This window comes from Parasteatoda tepidariorum, chromosome 8, assembly GCF_043381705.1.
Source record: "Parasteatoda tepidariorum isolate YZ-2023 chromosome 8, CAS_Ptep_4.0, whole genome shotgun sequence".
Taxonomy (NCBI): domain Eukaryota; kingdom Metazoa; phylum Arthropoda; class Arachnida; order Araneae; family Theridiidae; genus Parasteatoda; species Parasteatoda tepidariorum.
Window position 1 is genome coordinate 88,743,151 of NC_092211.1, and position 22,435 is coordinate 88,765,585.

Here is a 22,435-nt window from a genome sequence, read left to right on the forward strand (position 1 = left end):
ACTTAACTTTTATTCTCAAGTTTTATTCACAAATAGCTACAAATCATAAAATGCAAGGAAAAATATATACATTCAACATTAATCAATAATTAAGAATGTGAGTTTAACTCTGAGATGATTTTACAAACAAAAATCAGTTTATTAATGGTCCAGAGACCAATGCTTCTGCCACTCTAAATAATTGAAACAGATTTTTATAGATATGACTAACAGAGAGTTAAAACCATTTAATTTGAAGAAAATATATGTTGTAGTAAATAAATCAAAATTTATGTATCATGGTTATTTCTGAAAGTTTATACTGTATCCACCAGAATTCGGATCTTGAACCATTTTAAAATTATTGGTTGAAAGCCCAAATGGTTTTAAGCAAATATTTCCAAGGTCTTTGAGCTTTCCTGAAAGAAAAAAAAATGCAAATAAACACTCATAAATTAAAAATAAATAAACAAATAACCAAAAACAATATTCATCGATTAACGCTACCTAAAAAATATTTACGAATAATCCATGTTATATTTTCAACAATTTCAAACTTTTTTTATAAAAATTATGTTAGTCATTTAGATATGAAAAAGTAGAGAAACACCGGCAATCATTTTGTAATTGATTCATGGTCAAGTTTGACTTTTAAATAGCATTATTTTTAATTTGATAAGCTAACAGTGATTAAATCATGCTAAAACTTCCACATGGACTATCATGGATAACATGTATCTCAGGGAACTGATTTCAGAAACTTGCAACAAAATTTTCACAGCAAAAAACCATGAGACAAGGTAAAATCAGGAATGATTTTAACAACTGTGTCCCATACCCACCTGATCATGTTGGGCAGAAATTTGATGCATCCAGTATTTTTAATAATATTTAATTTACACTGTTTTGAACCACTCTTAGCGTTCATATTTTGCTGTTACTGGACAGCTAATTAGCAGTCCAGAGGCTGGTTGATGTGAAAATATAAACAAATGCCATCAATTTTGGTTGAACCCTAAAGCACATGCCATCAACCGAGACTGAGCCGCATTTTGCAGGAAGGAACATAGAAGTTGGTGCTTGTCTAGTAATTTACGGCTCGTGACAAACCAACAGACATGTTATTAGAATTAAAATTCTGAAGAAAGATTCGGATTCCCTTGCAAATTTCAAAATGTCAGCTATCTTGTTCTTAATAAAGAACTGCAGAAAATGAATTGTTTCTTTAAGTATCAAACAATGTATTAGTGTCAAAAACAATCATTATAAATGTTTTGTGACAGGCATTGCTAAAAGGTCCCATCTTAAGAAGAACTCTTTTTTATATAACTGAACAAGACATTCCAATGGTAATTCAATTAGCTTAATTTTAAAGGTTAAAATATTACTTAAGAAGAAATATAACAAAAATTTAACCAGCTACATCAAATAAAAAGAATATAAATACCTTCATTATTAAGGCGGCACATGTTTCTTTTTTTTTTTTTTTCAAATATTTCAAGCAAACTTTTTCAAATCTTAGTGTTAGTTAATTTTAAATTTCAGTCAATTATTTTTCATATGAAATCTAAAGCAGGTTGCAATAGCACAGAACAAACTTACATATAACGATACATAAAGTTAAGGAAACATTTGGTTTTAATATTTTTTACAGATTCATTTTTTTCCTGATTATGCAATTTAAATCCATACATTTTTAACTATAAAAATTTCAATCTTTTCCTCAGTCAATTAAAATGTCCCTAATATTTTCACAAATTAAACAATATATCCAGACATTTATATATTTTTAGTTATCTGAAAAATTTTGCTGACTTTTCAAGGTTATCCAGGCAAATAAACACTCTGTTAAAAATAAAAAAACAAGGTAATAAATTTAAATATGTACCAAACATTTCTTGTTTTAATTTCTCATTTCTTTCAGCAATTTCAGCAGGAAGAGTCTAAAACATAGAAGGATACACAGAATGTTATTTTACATTAATGCATTGAACATATAAATCAATGCCTACGGAGTCACAGCAGGAATTGAAACATTTTTGATTTCAGACAAAGTATTAAATCAGCTCAGAGAGTCAATTATTAAAACTCAGTTCAAATTTTAACTTTAATGTGATTTTATGAACATATTATTGCCATATTTGGTGTATTTTTGATCTAAGTTATTTACTAAGAGGGATAAAATTGTCCGCTTATGAGAGTGGTCCATTTAAGGGAAGGGTACACTAATAATTGCAATGATGTAGAAAAAGTTGAATAATCTTAAATAACTATTTACAATAATATTTATTTAAACTTTAAAAAATACTTTTTTCAGTAAAATATATGAATTTTTTTTTTATATATGTATACATAATTCTGGATGTAGCTCCAGCTTATATAAACAGACATTCAAGTTAGTTATATGATACGGAATAGGATCATTTAGTCCTATGTCACTTCCTTAGACAGTTTGACTATCAGGTTTACCCCCCTAACACCCCACCATCACTTGATAGGAAAAATGGTCTTTGAAAGTGCACCTCCCACTATGCACAGAAGCAGCAATGCATACTTGTAAGGCAGGAGGCTCTAGAGAGTTGTCTTATTCCCAATTGATCATCTGCCAAGTGTCTACATTAATGTTTCATTTATATGAACACCTCAATGACGAGATTTCTGCTCTCTTTTTTAACCCAGCAATGTGTTAAACATAGTCTCAGAAATGATAATAAGTATAAAGGCATTTTTAGTGGGGAAGAGAAATTGGGAGCATTTAAGACATCATATCAGCTATCAGCTTGTGGGGTCTTATAACCAGTATCCTCCAGATCAAAAGATGACACTTTCTAAAATATTTCACATTTTCTCACCCTTTCTTTGCAAAGGTAAAGGAAGGTGAAAAGAGAATTTATAGTTGTAAGATAGCTTAATACTTTCAGTTCTGGATAAGATTACATGCCGTCATGTGGGACTACTTTGTGCAGGATTTCGCAGTTTTTGAACTTTAGTAGAATTATCGATATTATATTCATAACTGGACTCAGACGAGTGAATTTGATCAATATTTGGCATTATTTGTATGTAATATTTACAAATAATAAGCCAAAACTTACCTTGCACAAAGTAGCCCCCAATTGGGGTACTTTGTGCAGTGATAGGAATTCAGTTTAATAATCATGTTTTTAGTAAAGTATTGATATAAAATTGTTAAAAAAGTTAATTGTTGACATTTTTAGTGACAAAAACATCAAGATATGTAACGATATTAGTTTGAAAATAATTTGCAGCGTTAAAAAACCATTTTTTATGAAGAATTTATTCTTAAAAAGAATGTTTATTTCAAAACATATGAGTTTAAACAAAAGGAAACCATATGCATTTTTGAACATTGAAATGGATGAAATTTCAAAAATAATAATTATTACATATTCATTAACATTTATAATATTGATAAATTTGAACATAACGTGCTTGAATGAACACGACAGAACTTGCTCTTCAGTTTCTGTCAAAATCACCTGATGTCCTATAAAACATATTTTTATGTGTTAAATCATTTGATTAATTCATTAGAAAACCTTTGTAGAAGAAAAATAATAGTTTACCAGCACGTTTCATGTGTTTCTTGTGAATTTCATTAGAGATAGTATTTCTGTGGATTTTGTACTTCCGAGAAGCTTCTGCAATCGACATACCACCAGCAACTGCTTGCAAACATTGTTGCAGCTTTTCTAAAGTGTAATAACGGTAATTTCTCGTTCGAGGTATTTTTTTATAACGGTTGACAATTTTTCTGTCGGAAAAATAAAAATGAATGAAACTTCGCACAAAGTAGCCCCACAGTGCATTCATTTTCATTTTCCGCTTATTTGTTAATAATTTTAAATTTTTTTTAACGCTAACATGATATAATTGTTTATTAATGTATAAATAAAAAATTTGCACTTACGACAATTGTTTTATCAACGTCTTTGCATTTCACAGCTAAAGTTTCCACGCACACTTTTCGACGTCCGACGTTCTCGGAAAGGTGTTGACATTGGATAAACAAAACACACTCTGAGATTGTTTTAAAATTCGAAAAAATGTTTGTAGTAATAGAGGAGACTTCTATCTTCAAATTCCACACATTTTTAACGTGAAAAAAAAACATAATACTGAATAACAGCACTTGAAAAGTGCCAAATTCAAATTTGCACAAAGTAGCCCCAAATGATGGTGCTTTAAAAATGGTTGCATATTTTTTGTCTTTAGAATTTAAAGCAGAAACAGTTTTTTTTCTAATTTAGAAAAATTGGCGTCCGGTTTGTAGAGATAGAAAATAACGTTTTAGAGAATAAATGACTGTCTGTGTCCAGTTACTGAAGCGTCTGTTTTGAGGAGAAGGTACATAATGGTTGATGCATAGAAGATACACAGGGAATTAAAAATATGTACATAATGAGAGGCATCTGCTTTGTAGGAGTGTTCATAATAGGAGGTTTCACTGTATAATGTACGTATATATATTAAAATATAAGTGGAAAAAAGTCTCGAAATTTCGTTTAGTTTTTTAACATTCAATGTTGGAATCAAAAAATTTAGGTCTTTTTCCTTTTGGTTGCGGACATAAGTATTTTATAAAATGCCTTATGAAATTCATTGCATCAAAATATGAAAAGCTTAATACTTTCAAAATTATACAGAAATTATTGAATGTTACTCTTTATGGAGTAATAAAATAAATAAAAAATACTTACAGCACATGCTTGCCTTGCTTCTGAATTATTTTTATCCAACTCAAGAACTTTTTTATAGTCCTCTAAACACCGATCCAAATTGTCCATCTTTTTATGAAGTTGAGCTCTTCTTAAAATGGCTCGCAGGTAATCCGGGTTTAGTTCAATTGCTACATAATTCCGATAAAAAAATAAATAAAATTGGAATGAAATACAAAAACATATAGAAAAACTTAGAAGTTCAAAAATTCTATGAGACTATATTTTAAAAGTTCACAGTTCAGGATTTTGTAAGGAAATACAATTAAAATTAATAAATCATTTTCACTAAACCATAACCAAGGTAAAATGTAGTTGTAGTATACCCCCCCCCATGTATCCAACTGAATATTACAGCACCGAATTTTAAATCATGTCATAAAAAATCATCTTGATTTTACTTCTGTAGGCAACTAATATTTTTAGTCCAACATGCTAGACACTGACATGACAACAGTGAGACTATATAGAGATACAAGAGTGACTGAAATTTATGTAAGATTTGATGATAAACAAAGGAATGTAGAATTAGAAATAACACCAAAGAATATGCAATTAGTGAAAGTTGTTGAATATTATGCATTTTGTATCTTAAAAACGAGAGTGGCGGTTCTGACCCAAAGTGAAAAATTATAGAAAAGACTATGCACATGCAGAAAAATAAAAATATATATCTACAACACATTTCAGGAAATTCAGAATTCAGCACAACATTTTTATTAAAAAAGAGAAATATAATTGGCATAAAATTACTTATTAATTGCTTTTATCTGCAAAAATAGTTTTAAAAGAATTTAAAACCCTTTACAAAAGCTTTTTTTATCGATTAATAATTTAAACATTTACGCACAAGATTTTAGTTTTTCTTATAAATAAATTGTTTTTTTAATAATTTTATGAAAAAACTCTATTATTACAGCAGAAATCATTTATAAATATCATGCATTTAACAAGAAAATAGATTTAATGAGTGAAATGGGATGTATTGCTTGGTACAATTTTATAAATGTATTAGAATATACTCTTTTAGTAAGCAACTTTTTCACCTTTTACTTTTTTTCATATTCAATCTTTTAAATTATTGAATCATAGTTCAAAAATTATTGACAACAAGTGCAGCCTTCAGAGAAAGAGAGAATGCCAGCCAATCAATCTCATTTCCAGAAGATAAAGAATTTTTTTTAAAAGGGTTTGTATATCCCAAGGGTAGAACCTAATTGGCTGCAAAAGCATATCTAGAAAATGCCCAAAGTAAACAGACACTTTCAGTAAATCTTCGCATGTGCAACAAAATGAGTATTCTCAATTACATTCCCACTTGTAGAAAATTATATATACTTTTCTATCCAAAATAAGTAGTGTGTCAAATTTTCTGATTTATGAAATTTAAAAAATTATGTAAATTTAAGATAGTCTCTCTCTCTCGTTTTATTCTTAAAAAAAGGATATCGAAAATTAAAAATAATTCGCAGATAGCATGATAATCTGTAATGCCTGCTGCTATGCTGTGAATGTTTGGCTGTCAGGCTTGGAACTAGTATTAACCTCTTAAAACACGAGCTTTTTTCGAAAAAACTGGCAAAAAAAAAAAAAAAAACGATTTAGTTCATTTTTGATCACAGAAAATGAATTTATGGGTCTGGGTGTGTAGCCAAATCTTTCGATAAAAAATAAACACATTTCAGGTATTCTTTAAGCACTGAAAAAATATTTTTAATTCCTATATACATTAACAAACTGCAAAATAATTTTCAAAGACTTTACATGATCATGATAAATCACTAGTTTCTGACAAAGAACTATTTTCTTAATTATATTAGCCACCATAAAAATATCGAGATTTTTCAGTTCGATTTCAGAGGGTGTAAAATGCAGCAGAATTGTACATGAGAATGCAAGAATCCTTCCCACTGAATACAACTCAGTATACGCACATGCGGACCTGCAAGTATTTAATCAAACTTGTAAAATGATTGGCACTTTCATATGCTACAGACCAATGGTACGGCAAAATGGATTGTGTGTGAATGAATTGTGAAACCGTTAAATAGAACAATGTGAAATCCAAGATTTTGCATAATGTGCAGCGAAAATCTCGTTTTCGAAAAGGGAAAATTAAGCACTTTTTAAAAACACTTAATAATAAAAGCACCTTTAAGGGCTTTTAAAAATGTAAAGCCAAAATAAGCACCTTTAAGCACTTTTTAAAAACGCTGCTATGCACTATGATGGGTATACTGTAAATTATTTCTAGCAATTTCATTTGTGTGTGTGGGGGGGGGGAACTAAGGAGCGGGGGTTGGTGTAAAAGTTGTAAAAAAATTACTGTTCAAAGTTTCAACAATTTTATTAGAGGTTCACTTTGAATTTCAAGATATTAAAATCAATTAAATCAACTCAAGGATCACCACTTTCATAGCAGAACTTTCTGATAAATTGGCATATTCAAAATCGTCAGAGTCACTCATTATCGGATAACTTTTTCAAAACAAGTAACAAAAACACTTCAATTTATGGTTAACTGTTTACTTTTATGATATTTAACACAATAAAAATGGATATATTACCTTTTTCAGACCAAACAAAGAATTCCCAACAAACTTATAGCTAATTATCAAATGCACCACACAAGAAAAATACTGTATAGCAGTGTCTTTAATGGTGAATAAATTTAATTATAAACTAACATATCCATTTTTACTAGAACGGATCTCAGATGGGCATTAGAAATAAAATAACATGAGATACAAGATAGCCGTGTGAGACATGGGCAAATGCATTACAGGTTCATTTTGCATTGAGATTGCACTGGTGAAGCAAAATTTTGAATTTGTTTGACGGATTTAATTTTCATTTGTTGCAGAGCATACTATTTTATGACTCACTCGTTAATTTTCAAAATAAGCTTAAAACATGATTTAATAAAATAAAAATATATGTTTCAGTATAAAAATAGCAAATTGAAGAAAAATTTAAATAATAAATTTTGAATTTTGCTTGAATGTTGTTCTTTACATCTATTTAAGTGCCTTAGTATGAAATTTTTTCTAGATAAAAATATTGTTAAATGTTCTTCAATGAAATATTTACAATAAATGTATCTAAATATTTCTTTTGAATTTGCATTCACAAAATAATAATAATAAATTCCCTATATAAAATGCAGATTCTTAATAAATATTTTTCTTCAAATCAATCGGACAAAATATACAAGATATAGTTTTAAAATAATAATAATAAAAAAGATGTTCTAGAAAACAAACATTTAAATTAATAAACAATAATTTTAAAACATCCTTTACTTTACCTTCCTTTACATATTGCTTCATCCAAACTTTAAGGATCATACTCAAAATTTTTTCCTTCCTAAAGTATTTGACTTCAAGATTTTAAATTTAATATGCAGCCAAAGTGATATTTTAAAAAAAATAAAAATAAAACATTTTAATAAAAATTCTTTGAGTCTTAATTTTATGTCAGTTTTTCATTTTGAAAAAAAAAATTAAGAAAATTTGTTTAACTTTTCATTAATTATATGTAAGGACAGAAAATGTTTGTAAACAAAATTATATTACTCAAGATTAATTTAATTAAAAAATTAATTTCTAAATATTTCTATGAATAGCGACTTTTTTAAAATAATGATTATACACTTTCATAAACTTATAACTTATAACTAGTATGAACTTTTATAAACATTTTCATCATACAATTTTCGATACAAAATATGAAAATATTTTATAGACACATACTAGAATGTATATTAAAAAAATTACCTTTATTACAATCTAATAGAGCAGCATCTTTATCGTCCTAAAATTAAATACAAAAAATTTTTTATCTATTTTTAATAAATTAAAAAGACATTTAAGATAATGCTAAACTCATAAAAAGGGGAAAAGAATTCCCTATCCTAAACATCATAAGGGCATAATATTTTTTTCAAACATACTCTGATTTTCAGCCATTAAAAATATTATAAAAATTAGATATAGTTTTTAAAATTAAAAATGTTGTTTAAAAACATACTTTTGAAAATGCAACTTATCAGCAAATCTCATAACAAGTGTTTAGTAAAAATTAATTATTGCAGAACTTATTTGGTATATTGAAATTTATTGTAGATTTTAAAATATTTCTTGACCTATAATGCCAGTAAATGCAAAGGTAATTTCAATAAACTAGTCTGTATACATATTTTTTCTAGAGAGGGGGTAGATAATATTTCTAAACACATCACCTTTTTCCTCAATTTAACTAATATTTAAGATTTACTATTATAATAATAAAATTTTATTTCAATAAAAAAAAACTTTTAAAGAAATAACTTTAAATTGAATACCAATTTTCAGAATTTGAAAATCAGTCAAACCTTTTTAATAATCTCATAATTACATAACACCATTGTCAACTGGACATTGGATACTGGAATAATAGGTGAATGTGGTTTTATTCAGGAAGTAGTTTTATTTACACTCATTGAAATTCAGAAGTAACTAGTTACCACATTAAAAACCTCTCAAAATACATTATACACTTTTACATTCTAACAACTAAATATAATTTAATTTGCCTCTGTCATGAAGAGGAGAAGCAATTATTTTGAGCTAAAATTTCAATCTTCAATAAGGTTTAAATCATGTCTAAATAATGATACATTTGAAAACCATTAAAATATTTGAAATTTTGCGTGACATTGTTTCTTTTATTTTAAAGATTTGGTTTCAGTTGAGTATCTGTTTTTAATGGTGAAAATTTAAAGGTTTACAATGCTTTCACTTTAACAAGGTTCCACACCTCAGGGGTCGGAAAACAATTTCCACATTTGACGAGGGGTGGCTCATTCTTCTTAAAATGTGTAGCTGTATTTTTCTGTATAGAAGTTCAAGAAGTTTTAACTATAATACTACACCATTCAAATTTAAAAAAATAATTTTTGGCATCATTTGATGGAAAGAAGGCACAAAAACTGTAAGCATAAAAATACTCTTGTACAGTCAAAATCAAGAAAAAATTATTAATTTTCAAATTATATAAATTCAAATAATTAATGACTTTTAAAAAATACTTAATGCTTAATAGTTATTAAATAAAATTTGAAACAAAACATAAAAAGATAGGTAATTATTTTTCAAAATAATTTTTTTTTCTACACGCATTCTTTCTTAATTATATTTACTTGGTAATATGTGATAAATATTTTATCAATACAGTAAAGACATAGAAAGAAATTATGAAAAGTTCTTAATGTATTGTAACTAAAATAGGAAGAAAAAAATTAATATCTGTTCAAATTATAAATTCTTATCTTAAATTTGTAAAATGAAAACATTTAGCAAAAAAAATAAATTATATGACAACTTTTTCTTTAAATTATACCTGTTTAGGTCAACATAAATAAATGAAAGACTTACAAGACCAATTCTTGCAGCAGCTCTGTTTGAATAAAGTATTGAGCGTTCATTCTGGCACTTTAGAGGACACAAAGTCAAAGCTCCTGTATAAAGAACCATAGCTTCTTTGAAATCCCCAGCTTTGAAGCACTCATTTCCAGACTTCTTCAGATTTAAAGCTTCAATTTTTTGTTTCTAGTGAAATATAAATATATTACAAAACAGAAGTCAATAGTATTTAATAATTTTATCGTGAAAAACAGTCTCTACAAACTGATTAAGAGTAATGAAAGCGAGATTTTACGGAAGGAGACGACATAGTGAAACTGATAAATGTTGTATTCAAATTTTCACGTGATTTAATAAAAAGTTCTTTATTCTTAAAAAAACTTAATTGCTATAACATATTTTCCTCTAATAAGTTATAAGATTCAGTATTAGAACATTTTGACAACAGGTCATTGTGAGCCAGGGGGTCATGGAGATCGAGCAACCATTGAGGGTGTTTCACAATAACAGCTGAGGGTTGGCATATACGTCAAAATATTCCTCAAGTTTTGCTGACTTCCAGGCAGGGGCCCACAGGGAACCAACTCAACAATTATAACTCATAACTAGGGCTGCAGCAAGAATATCCGCAAAATTATAATCCTTTTTTTTTTTATAAAATCCGTGAAATTCTCGATATGTTTTGATTTGTGCGAAAATTGCTTAAAATGTGAATTTTTTCTTTTATTTTTAATTTTTTTTTTAATTTAGCATAATTTTTTACTTTCTTGAAGCCTTAAATTGAACATGGAAAATTGATTTGATATTTAGGGGAGTAAATCAATAGCAAAATGACAAGAAAATAGTTCAGCGATAACCACCATCTTGTCAAGTAAGGTGGTCTTTCTACACTTAGGGAGGGTAATAGACTGATAGGATTACCTTCCTGAAGTCAGTAAGAGTAGAAAAGAAATTGGAATCACAAAAGAAGGAAAATGTTATAAATCAAATCTTTGACATAAAAATTATTACACAGGCTATTGCAATATGCAATGAAATTTCTACTGCCTTCTTACATATCCAGAAAATTTTTTCTGGGTGGCTCCTTGTGATTTCTTAAATAGGGATCAGTTTCTTAGATGAGAGGGAGATAATGCTTTTGTAACTAGCAGTTTAAATGTAGAATGTTTGTGTTTTCACAGCAATTACTTCTTACAAAGCAACGGTCAAGGAATTGTGCATTGATGAAGGAAAATTGATAAAATTTTGGAAATCAAGGACTAAACGCTATCCAAAATTGGTAATTTAATGTTTGTCGGTGCCTACAAACAGTGTGGACGCAGAAAGATCGTTTTCTAAGTATAAAAATGTATTAAGTGATGAAGGACGAAGCATAAATGAGAATAATCTGACAATATACAACATTTCTTACCAAAATTTTGTTAACTTAAATAAAAATATAAATATTGCTTGAAATTAAATGAAATACTTTTGTTCTGTATTTTTTAAGCTTTCTTTATTATTTGCACAATTTCTGTCTTTTGCATCATTTTTATCGTAAATTTTTTATATTTAGAATCTGTGCAATTTTCCTTGAATTTTGGGTCTTTTTTCCAGCAACAAACTTGCAACCCTACTCCTGACCACCCATGGACAACCTATAAATATATTTTATAAATTTCTGCAAGTTAAAAAACCCTTTGGCGCCTTGTCAAAGATAGTAGGCATGAAAAGATACTGATACAGAAATATCTCCCAACCGAGTTTCTGAACCATCGAGTCATCGCCACATTTAATCAATGTGGCGACGCCTAGATGATTAAGAAACTCAAGGTATATTTCTGTATCGTGATCTACCAACTACAATCGCCAAGGCGCCATATAGATTTTAAACTTGCAGGTTTTTTTAAAAAAAACATGTAGATGTTTGCCCGGGAGTAGTTACGAATTGGTCCCTTTCAGTGGTGTTTTTTTTTTTTTAAGTTTCTTGCAGGCCGCTGCATGAAAGTTGCCATGACTTGGCGATTATTCTGCCACAGATCACGATACGGAAATATCCCCTGGTTGCTGCTAAGAGTTTTTCACGAAGGCACCAATATGGAATTCTTCCTCCAGACTTGGACGACTCGTGTGCCATTAAGAATGAAGTGCATAGGTTTATGAAATAAGTAAATTAATAATTTATTATCACCAATACCAACCAAAAGTACACATAAACTTATATCTAAACTCATTTAAACAGCTACCTCTAGTTCATCTTCAGACATGTCCTTCTGAGCTTTCAACAACTCCTCTTCGTCTACTTCAAAATCGTCCTCACTTTCAGATTCACTCTCATTAGCATCGAAAAATTCTTCATTAGTTTCAGTTTCTTGATGTGAATCAAGAATTTGATTGTCATTAGGAATACACTCTTCAACGCTACTCATGTTAAACGAATCTTTATCAACAGTATTTGAAGCAGTCGAATTACTATTGTTTTCCATAATTCTAATTAAAAACTTCCGAATACCGTAAGAGTAATTAATAAGAAAATATTTCAGCTAAATAATTGTATAATTTTTTTCAATAACCAGGGCCTTCGTTTTCAAGAAATAGAATTAATATTCTGTAAGAAATCTTTAGTCACTGCTGTTTTATTATTGGTGTTAGGCAAGCATTCTCGAAGTTTTTACTTATCTTATTATTAGCTTATAGCTAGCATCGATATGATCACAAGCAACATCCCATCTCAGTCTAATTGTTTTTCATGCAAGCTATAAGCAAAGCAATGAAGCAAAACGTAACCATCATCGCAAACACGGGAACTTCGCAAAAGTAAACAAACTACGTAAATAATCTAAATAAGATTAGTTTTACAATTTGAATTTGTGATTATATTGTGGCGCATTTATGTAAGAACCCTTTGCTAATTTCATATCTCTTTTTCATCTATAATGAGTATATGGTTTCGATTTAACATCCGATATTAAACATTTTGTGAAAACTTAGCGTTGAACTGGAAAGTTTTAATATTAGAAGAAGCTATCTTCAATAAAAGCATATGGTTTAATCCCGTGCTTTTGATGTTAGTTAGTTAAATGTAGCTAAGTTTTAAGCGTAAAAAAAATTTTTTTTTCGGAATAAGCTTACGATAGGGAGCTCCTCTTATTTTGGAAAATTTTTATGATCTTTCATGAAAGAGAAAATAACTTAAAAGTGAAATTTTCTCATTTTCTCTTAATACAAAATCACGATAAAAGAAATAATAATAAAAGAATGACACATCCCATACACAGTAAACCTCAAATTTATTATGCCGAATTTAAGGGACACCCTATTGAATGCTAACTTTTTTTCTCCCATTTTTACGAAGGAATTAATTTGTAATTATCTTCCTACTTAAAAACTGTAATTAATTTGAAAAAGCCTTAAAAAAGACAGAGGATACAAAATCAATGTTGTTACATAAATATGCCTTAAAAAAAACTAGATCACTCTTAAAATAACACACAATGTAGTTTTTTTATATGATTGGTCTCTGTTAAACTAAAAAAAATTTTTTTTCTCTTTATAATCCTATTGGACTACTATATTAAAATTTTGCACAAACATTGCTAAAAGGACTACCATATATTTGAACTACTACAACGCATGATTTATTTTAAGAAGCTCGTCTCTTTTTCATTGTATAAAACATTTCAAGCAGATTAGCCATACTTTAAAATAAGATGTATCATTAATAATAAAATCATGTTATAAGGAATGCACAACGTTTGTTTGATAGTGGGACACAAAAAATAAAAAATGTAAAATTTACTTAAATTCTAATTAAAAGTAGCATGTATGAAGCACATAGTGAAGTGTAAAAGTTGTAAGAAATTACATTTTCCTGCAAGTATAGAACTCATAAATATAATTATAACTTGAAAAATGAAATAGTTATTCTGAATGGTTCAAGCTTGCTGTATCTTAAGTAAATAAAAGAGCAGGATGAAGAGAATTTCTAATACATTGATTTTTTTTCGAGGCTGAAGAAAAAAGACTTTTAATTTTTACATTTTTGTTCATAAAAATGCTTTCCTTTATATTTTTTTAATAATATTAAAAATTTGTAATAAGCAAACAGGTCTGCAGACCTTAGGTTGTGCATACCTCAGTAATTCTGTGAGAATAATTGTTAAATATGAATGAATGTTAAATCTGAGTTGAAATTTGATTATTAATTGATTATTCAAATAATTAAAACCAAATTAATACATCAATCTAGCTCAGAATTATTTTCATTTTCTCTTTCTGTTATAAACACAGAAAGATAAAGTTTTGTTCAATTTTGCCCATGAAAGTTTTGGTGTGCCATTTTTGTATTTCCCTCTTCTATTTTTTATGATGGAGTATTGTGCACCCTCTTATGGGTTTTGGCATATTTAATGCTCTACTTCTACTGTGTTCAGCAGATAGGCTGAATTGTTGCATCCCTAATATTATTGTAGGTTTAGTTTTATTTATGTATTTCATTAATTGTAAAATTCAATTATAAAGCAAAGCACCTTCCTCATCTAAAGTATCAAAAGCAACTTGCAAAAAGATTTTCTCTGGAAGATCTTAATGATGCATTTGTTTAAAAATGTTTATCCTCTCACTGAGAACAAAAAAGATAGTTTTGTTCTATCAAGTGTTGTACAAAATACAGACCATTAACAGATTCAGTGGAAAAAGGATCAACTGTAACATTTGTAGAACTTCAATTCTCTGTGAAGAAATGACTATTTAAATTTGAAATTAGTTTTTATGTTACTAGAAAAATGGTTTATGAAGTTGTTTAAAAAATATTATTTTCGTTATTTATGTATATTGTGTAAGGTTGGGAAACACTGCAGATAATTATACACATAATCACTGAATGTCCCCAGGGCTAAAGAGAATACAAGGGCTAGTTCACTCCGCTCTTAGAGCTGAAGCTACGATTTCACTCCTCATGACGTCACTGTGTCTACAGATCTCGGAGATCGCAAGCAAAGATATGATAACTCTGCATCTTTCTCTTGTAAAAATAAGTTAGACTTTTTCTGGTTATTAGCCTTCAAACTTTACGTAATTAACACATTATTTCCGTTCATAAACATAGTTCAAAAAAAACTTTCTTGGTTATTATATTAAAAAAATACCATTTTAAACTTATAAAAATGTTTTGCTAGTTGGTGAAAATGACACGATAAATACTTTATTTTAAAAAGTTCAGTTTTAACTTTAACTATTAAGAAAAATGAAGGCATATATCGACACTTTTTTTATCTACATATTCTTTTATAAAGATAAGTTAAGTTAAATTTAGAATCCCTGATTTTAAAATATGTCGTTAATAGCAATTTGTTCATACTTAATCATTAGGAAACATCAACCTTAAACGCTAATTACTGAAACAAAATAATAATTTAGGTTCATAATGACATTAGAAATTTTACAATTGTTTATAGACATTTAAATTTACGATGATATAATATATAGATATTTAAATTGAAGAGAATATAATTTTTAAAAAAAATCATAAATATTTAGAATAACTACATTAAAAAATATGTTATGAAATTAGGAGAATTTCAACTATATACTATATATTTTATTTATACTTTTTACTTACATTTTAATTTTCTTTGACTTTATCTATTTTTTAATTCTTTTCACCTGCCTTTCTTTATGAAGTAGCGAGGCGGTTTCTATTTAGATAATGAATTTTTATAAAAGTTCTTTACGACAGAATAAACGTATTGCGGTTTTATATTAACTGTGTCATTTCGGAATCCATTCTTTACATAGTTGTTCATTTACTTTAGGGAACACGCGAAAAATTATACTTTTTCCTTTTGTTTTTATATCAGAATTTTTGCAAGTTGCAATCGCGCAAACTGGCATTTCGATAATAGTTTTAAATTCTTGTAAATTCACTGCAAAAACTGAGGAAAGTCATTATAGAAAATAACAAATGTCTTAGAATATCTCGCAAAAAGAAATGATCCAATATTAGTTAGAGCTAGTAAGGCCAAACGCTCCGTTCTTGAAGTAAAAGTGCGAGCTTTGCGCCAAAGTGACGTCACTAGAGTGACGTCAGAGGATCGGCGCGGCAAGAGATACTTCAAAGGAGTGAACCAGCCCTTCTATTCTCTTTAGCCCTGGAATGTCCCTGTCTGATAAATCTTATGCAACTCTCCATCGATTGCAATTCTAAGATTCCTCTTTTAGCAAATTTACCCTGCTTATCCAATTCAGTAGACTGAGAAAGAGCTGTATCCTAATAGGGCTAAATTTTTGTAAGACAGGGACATTTTTTGAAAGAATGTTTAGTTTTTGGACTTTACTTAAATAATCAGTGTGATCTGACTAATAGATTTTATATGATAACTTAGTTGTAACATTTAAAACTGCAATATTCAAAAAAAATTTTACTGAGACAGGGGAAAAAAACTATAGGTGTTTATTTTTGTTTAAAGCGTTTATTGTAAATATTATTATTATTGTTTTTTTTTGTTGTTATTTTTTGTTTTGTTATAAAGAATAAACTAACATATGTTTCAAAAATAAGAAAAGTCAAAACTTATTGAACTAGTTTGTAACAATTTATAAAATTAAATTTAAGGTTCCACTCATTAACTTAAGAAATTCAAACTAATAAATAAACAAATGGCTATGTTAGCGTCAAATTTTATCATAACAGAAAATATTTCACAATTTTAATAAATTGCCACAGCCTTGTCGCATAATTTTAAAAATATTTTCACATTTCTATTTATGTGCTTCTTTAATGACTACTAATGTGTCTAAATTTTGTTTCAGCATTAGTAATTGAATATTATGCTTGAAATGTGTACTAATTATTTCTTTGCTATTCCAGATAGTCTTTGATATGGGGTTTACCCTTGCTAACATCCTGAGCAGGCGTTTAATGAGGAATGTTCCCAATTCTGTGCAATCTCTTGCAGCATTTCATGGAAAATCAAGAATTGGTGACAGGGATATTGTGGGATTTGGAATGAATGGTTCTTACACTTACATTGATAGAGTGGATTATCCCATGCCTGCTATACGTTTTAGGGAAAATACTCCCGAATCAAAAGCATTGAGGGAAAAAGAAAAAGAAGATTGGAAGAAATTGACTCTTGAAGAGAAAAAAGCACGTAAGAAATTATCCCTTCTTATGAAAATTTCTATTAAGTGTGAATTCTATTTAGTTAGAAATCTTTAGGGAAAAAATCAGAAGACTGTCAAATTTGAAAAATATCTCCCCAACTCCTGAAAAATAATAAAATCTGCTGAATTTTAAAAACATTTCAAATATAAGAAAATTTTGTAAAATTTTGCTGTTTAAATTTTTTTAAACGTTCACACTCATAATTTCTATTCTTATTTGATAAGGTGGGGGAGAATAGAAGAAAAAAAAAAGAACTTGTTAAGTACATCTACTATTAAAATGTCTAGTTATGGGGAGAACTGAAACAACAATTATAATGCCTAGTAATTTGCTTATGTAATATTGTAGCTTCAAAATCATCCTTTTACAGTTGCTACAGCATTATGAACTCTAAAATGTATCCAATTGTGACATTTTAATGAAATAATTTCCCAAATTAAAAATGGATTGTTATGCACTCCAATTTCTCTTAATTTGTTTTCAATGAAACCTTATTGTAATCAATACATTTTTGAAGCATCAGATCTAAAATGCTTTATTATGATAAGTAAAAATTTGGCTCTTCTAGCTGGCTAAAAAATTTGTGTACATATAGTAAATGCATGAACCTGTGCTTATAAAATTCTAATGCAGCTAGAATTTAATGTTACCAGAATTGTAATTCAATGACAGTCATTTGCTACTTTTCTGATTTAATTCGCAATAAGAAGGAAAAGTTCCTAACTACTGCATAATTTCCTATTTATGTCACAAATAGTGATGTATACTCAAAATTTCTATTCTCCAATGTGACTGTCTGATACTAATATCTAAGAAAAGATGAAAATAGTTCATGATCTTTGTTTGCGCCAAAACTTTCTATCTGTAATTCTTTGCGAGCAACCTGAAACAACAGAAAAAACTAATAATATTTTTTTAATACTTTATTTAGTGAATTAGTAATGGGAAGTCAAGTGAGCCATCTATTAAATAAAAACTAGTTTACGGACATCCTTTGAAAAATCAGGAGAAATGCCATGGAATTTAAATTTTTTGAAGAAAAATAAACTAAAAGATCTATATTATCGAAAATATAATCTAGCATGCTATATTAAGAACCTGTGACAAAATAATTAGGTATCTGAAATAAGAATAAGAACAATTATTAGCTATCTGAAATGTTTCCTGGCATTTCAAGGTTTATATGAATTTACTTTGTCTTTGCAATTTTTACCGCACAACTTGGGGTTTTCAAAAATGACTTTTTATCAATCTATATAAATTTTTTCATATCAATCTGACCAACACTTCACTCTCTCAACGCAGCACTTCCATTTCACTCTGTCAGCAAAATTTTACTATTTGTCTTCATTTATTTTAGGCATATTGAATTTGGCATAAACTTAATACAGATATCTGCAGTTGTTTTTTAAATTTTGCAGCTAAGTGTTTTTGAAAAGTTTTATTTTTATTTCAGATAGCTAATAATTGTTACCCTATATGCCATTTATATTTAGACATTCTATGTAGAACAAAGCTTAAAATAGTAAAATTAGTAGTAAAGTGTTACATAGGGATGCAGTTATTGCTACGGCAGTTATTGCTACGTATTTCCGCGTGGCTTTTAAAATTTCGATGTTTTTAGCACAATATTATTATGGATCGCGAGTAACGAATCGCTCATTTAGCTAACCATTTTTTGACGTGGTGTATTTGTGCCGATTTTATCGCAAATCAAATTATTTAGGAATCGATATTTTGGCAATTATTGCTACACATTTCTACAAGGTTTTGAAAGTCTTAAATATTTCACTTTTTGACGTGCTTTACTTATGCTGATTTCATCCTAAATATAAAAGGATTTTAATAGTTAATACTACGCTTTTCCACGCAATTTAAAAAATCTTGTTATTTTTATTTTATTACTGTAGTTTCACGGCACGTAAGTTTTGAATCGCGCATTAAAATAATAAATAATTATGTGCTCTGTGCCGATTTTAATATGCATATAAAAAAAATTCTAGCTCTTTTTTCTTCTTTTTTTGCCGTTAATTCTACTTGCAATTTAAGAGTCGCACATCATAATTCGTATTAACATTAACAAGATTTAAAAATCATCCATCACGATTGGTATTCACTAGATTTAAAAACACAAATCGCGATTCGTATTTTGGCGTTTAAAAATAATATATTGTAATTCTTTTCACAATTCAAAAATCATGCACCGCGATTCATATTCTCATGACTTAAAAATCACATATAGTGATCATATTCACGCGTCTTAAAAATCACACATCTCGATTCGTATTCCAATTTAAAAACCGCGCTTAGCGTTTTTTATTCACGCAATTTAAAAACCACCCATAGCAATTCGTATTCAAGCGATTTAAAAAGCTGGAAAGAAAGAGCACCATTTGGGACAAATTCCCAAACTGATTAAGTTATTTTCCCAAAGTTTAATATTGCCCACAACAACAGCTTCTGTCGAAAGACTGTTTTTCAAAATGAATTTGGCATGTTCATGAGCAGTGTTTAAACAGAAGCAGTCTACAGAGCAGTGTTTAAACAAAATCATTAAATTTTCATTTAATCGCTAGAAAAAGTTAACACATGATCAAGTAAATATAACTATCACTATGTTCGAAAATTTTGCAAATTGAAGGATAACCATTAAGAAATTTTTTAATCCATTTTCTAAAAACACGGACCATTTTATATCATTTATGATCAAATACTGGGAAATGATTTGTATGTCATTAAATCTTAACAGTAAAAAAGTGTAATCAAGATAAGTATCATAAAGTAATGTAAATTTTAATTAATTGTTAATATATGTATATTAATTGTAAATAGAGTTATATGTTAAAAAAAGTATCGTATTAGTTTTTTATTATTAAGGAAAATAGTTCCTTCAAAATGAATGTTTTCTTTCTTTCTTTTTCTTTCCTCTCTCAGCCACTGCCTCTTATAATTTATTTAAAATAAATATTTTAAAGTTGGAGTACTAAATGTTGAAACTTATTTTGAGCTGAAAGGGTTCTGTTTTAATTCTAATCATTTTTGACCCTATATAAACTTTCTTTAAATCAAAGTATTTAATTTGCATTTATTTTAATAATTAAAATATTTATTTATTTTTAAAAATTTAATTTTTTGAGCAAATTTTTTAATGTTAGAATTTTGCTCTTTTTATCATGTAATGTGATAAAAAGAGCATAAATTTTCCCATTGTTTTTAATGATTTCAATTTATCTGAATTCTGATAAATTAATTCTGATTCTGTTTTATTTTCTAAGTAATCAGTTTTGCAGTTTCTAATTTTAACATTTAAAAGTATTTAATTTTATGCTAACATTTTACAAGGTTAACTGATAAAAAGAATTAGTGCCTGAAACAATGATATTTATATAACAATTACTACCTACAATTGCTGTCAACATGTTTGTCTAAATACTTTGGTATGCAGCCCATCGTTGGTCAATCTCCTGTGCATGTGGCCCTTCACTCAAAAAGGATGTGAACCTCTTGTGTAACATAATATCTTTGTTTCGTTTTCCATAAAAGTATTGTTGAACATTAGAGGAGAAATAATAGTATTTTTATGTTAGTAATCTTTTACTTCTGTTGTGTATATATATGTACATACACAGTGGAGCGTGGGTTTTACATTGTACGTCAAACACTTTGTATAATATCCTGCTTTCTGCATCATTTTTGCTGGCCTGGGAAAATAATTGCCGATAGCCATAATCTTAAGTTATCCTGGATTTCATATTTATATGCCTTTCTAACTGATCAATTTTTTTTTTAAAAAAAAGGAGAGACATGTTTAATAGCTATGTAAAGATGTTCTAATATTTTTTCGATTCTATCTTATTTTCCTTTTGTCTATAAAGGGGGATTTCACCTTGAGTCACAATCAGAAGTGTCAGGACATAGGCGAAACATAAGGAAAGTGGTAAAAGGAAGCATGGGAGCTTAAGTTGTAAAATTTGCGGGTGGAAATTTTTCCAGCAAATTTCAATCTTTAAATCGTTGAACAATTAAATCTTTTTAAGAACCTTACACTAAACAACTATTTAGGTAATCATTTCATTTTCTTAATTCCAGTTACTACTAAAGCAAAAATAAATATTCTAGAAGTCCTGAATTCCATTTCTTCAGCATTACATAATGTCGACTAAAATGCATTTTAAATTAATGTAATGAAGCAGACTTCTCGCTATTTAAAGGGAACATCTGACCTTTGGAAGATCTTCCGAAGTAGGTGACACGACTGCAACACCTTCAATATCTGATTTAATACTTGCTCCCAATGATAGTAATAAAAATGATGAAGATTAGTAAATACTGGAGGATATACTCACAACTTTTTATGCTTTGAAACTCTTGATCAGAAATTGTGAAACAATATTTATTAGTGAATGTAAACAAAAAAGGCCAATTCGCAAACAATGGGGAGTATTACGAGGTATAGTGTTAAAATTTTATCTAAGCCGAAAATGAGTAAAGATTACACATTTTGTCTATAGTTTGTCTCATAAGTGCCAATTTTTGAAAAATACGCTTGGATTTTTCCCACACCCCGATTATATGTTTTCATGCGTTTTTAACATCTAGACAGACAGAAAACGTAAAATCGGGGTTTCACTGTGTGTATATATATATACACCGAAAAGCCATTACATTATGACCACCCTCCATCCATAACAATGGGCTAGACCAGGTTTTCATAGTTTTTCGCCCAGGAACAATGTTTTCATGGGGCACATTAGGACCCATAATCCTTATAGAAAAATCCCTGACGTCTATAAGCTACTTGAACATAGTTGCAGACCAGGTTCATCCATTCATGGCAACAGTTTTTCCTGCGGGGGATGGTGTTTACCAACAGGATAATGCACCATGTCATAAGGATCGAATCGTCATGGATTGGTTCGAGGAACATTCCAGTGACTTTCAAGTCATGCCTTGGCCCCCAAATTCACCTGACCTTAATCCAATAGAGCATTTGTGGTCCTACTTGGAAAACCAAATTCGTGCTGCCGCGCTACCCCCTCCCAATGTGAGGGAATTGCAGGACCAGTCGGTGAGCGCTTGGTACCAGATACCTCAGACTACCTTTCAGCACCTTGTGGAATCAATGCCACGGAGGGTGCTAGCAGTTTTGAGGGCTAAAGGTGGTCCTACAT

The 22,435-nt window shown here is 28.8% G+C and overlaps 2 protein-coding genes across 2 annotated transcripts in view; one reads left to right on the top strand and one right to left on the bottom strand.

Moving 5' to 3' along the window:
- Positions 1 to 2: 2 nt before the first annotated feature.
- LOC107445212 (tetratricopeptide repeat protein 1) lies at positions 3 to 12,833 on the bottom strand. Its single transcript, XM_016059559.3, has 6 exons — positions 12,346 to 12,833; positions 10,133 to 10,306; positions 8,495 to 8,531; positions 4,701 to 4,849; positions 1,868 to 1,922; positions 3 to 398 (listed from the first exon to the last, which is right to left on the bottom strand). The coding sequence occupies exons 1-6, from the start codon at positions 12,583 to 12,585 to the stop codon at positions 283 to 285; spliced, it is 771 nt and encodes a 256-aa protein (XP_015915045.1). The 5' UTR covers positions 12,586 to 12,833; the 3' UTR covers positions 3 to 282.
- Positions 12,834 to 12,855: 22 nt separating this feature from the next.
- The window catches only part of LOC107445213 (cytochrome c oxidase subunit 4 isoform 1, mitochondrial), a 12,743-nt gene continuing 3,163 nt past the window's right edge, over positions 12,856 to 22,435 (top strand). The window contains exons 1-2 of the mRNA XM_016059560.3: positions 12,856 to 12,993; positions 16,968 to 17,250. Coding sequence (XP_015915046.1) covers positions 16,980 to 17,250 — 271 coding nt within the window. The 5' untranslated portion in view covers positions 12,856 to 12,993; positions 16,968 to 16,979. The remainder of the gene's footprint in view (positions 12,994 to 16,967; positions 17,251 to 22,435) is intronic.

Excerpts from the sequence above, each read along its gene's own strand:
- LOC107445212 (XM_016059559.3), bottom strand. The coding sequence starts at position 12,585 with ATGGAAAACAATAGTAATTCGACTGCTTCAAATACTGTTGATAAAGAT. Across the intron at positions 10,307-12,345 it reads TGTCTGAAGATGAACTAGAG|AAACAAAAAATTGAAGCTTT; the intron begins GTAGCTGTTTAA and ends ATATTTCACTAG. Across the intron at positions 8,532-10,132 it reads CTGCTGCAAGAATTGGTCTT|GACGATAAAGATGCTGCTCT; the intron begins GTAAGTCTTTCA and ends ATTTAATTTTAG.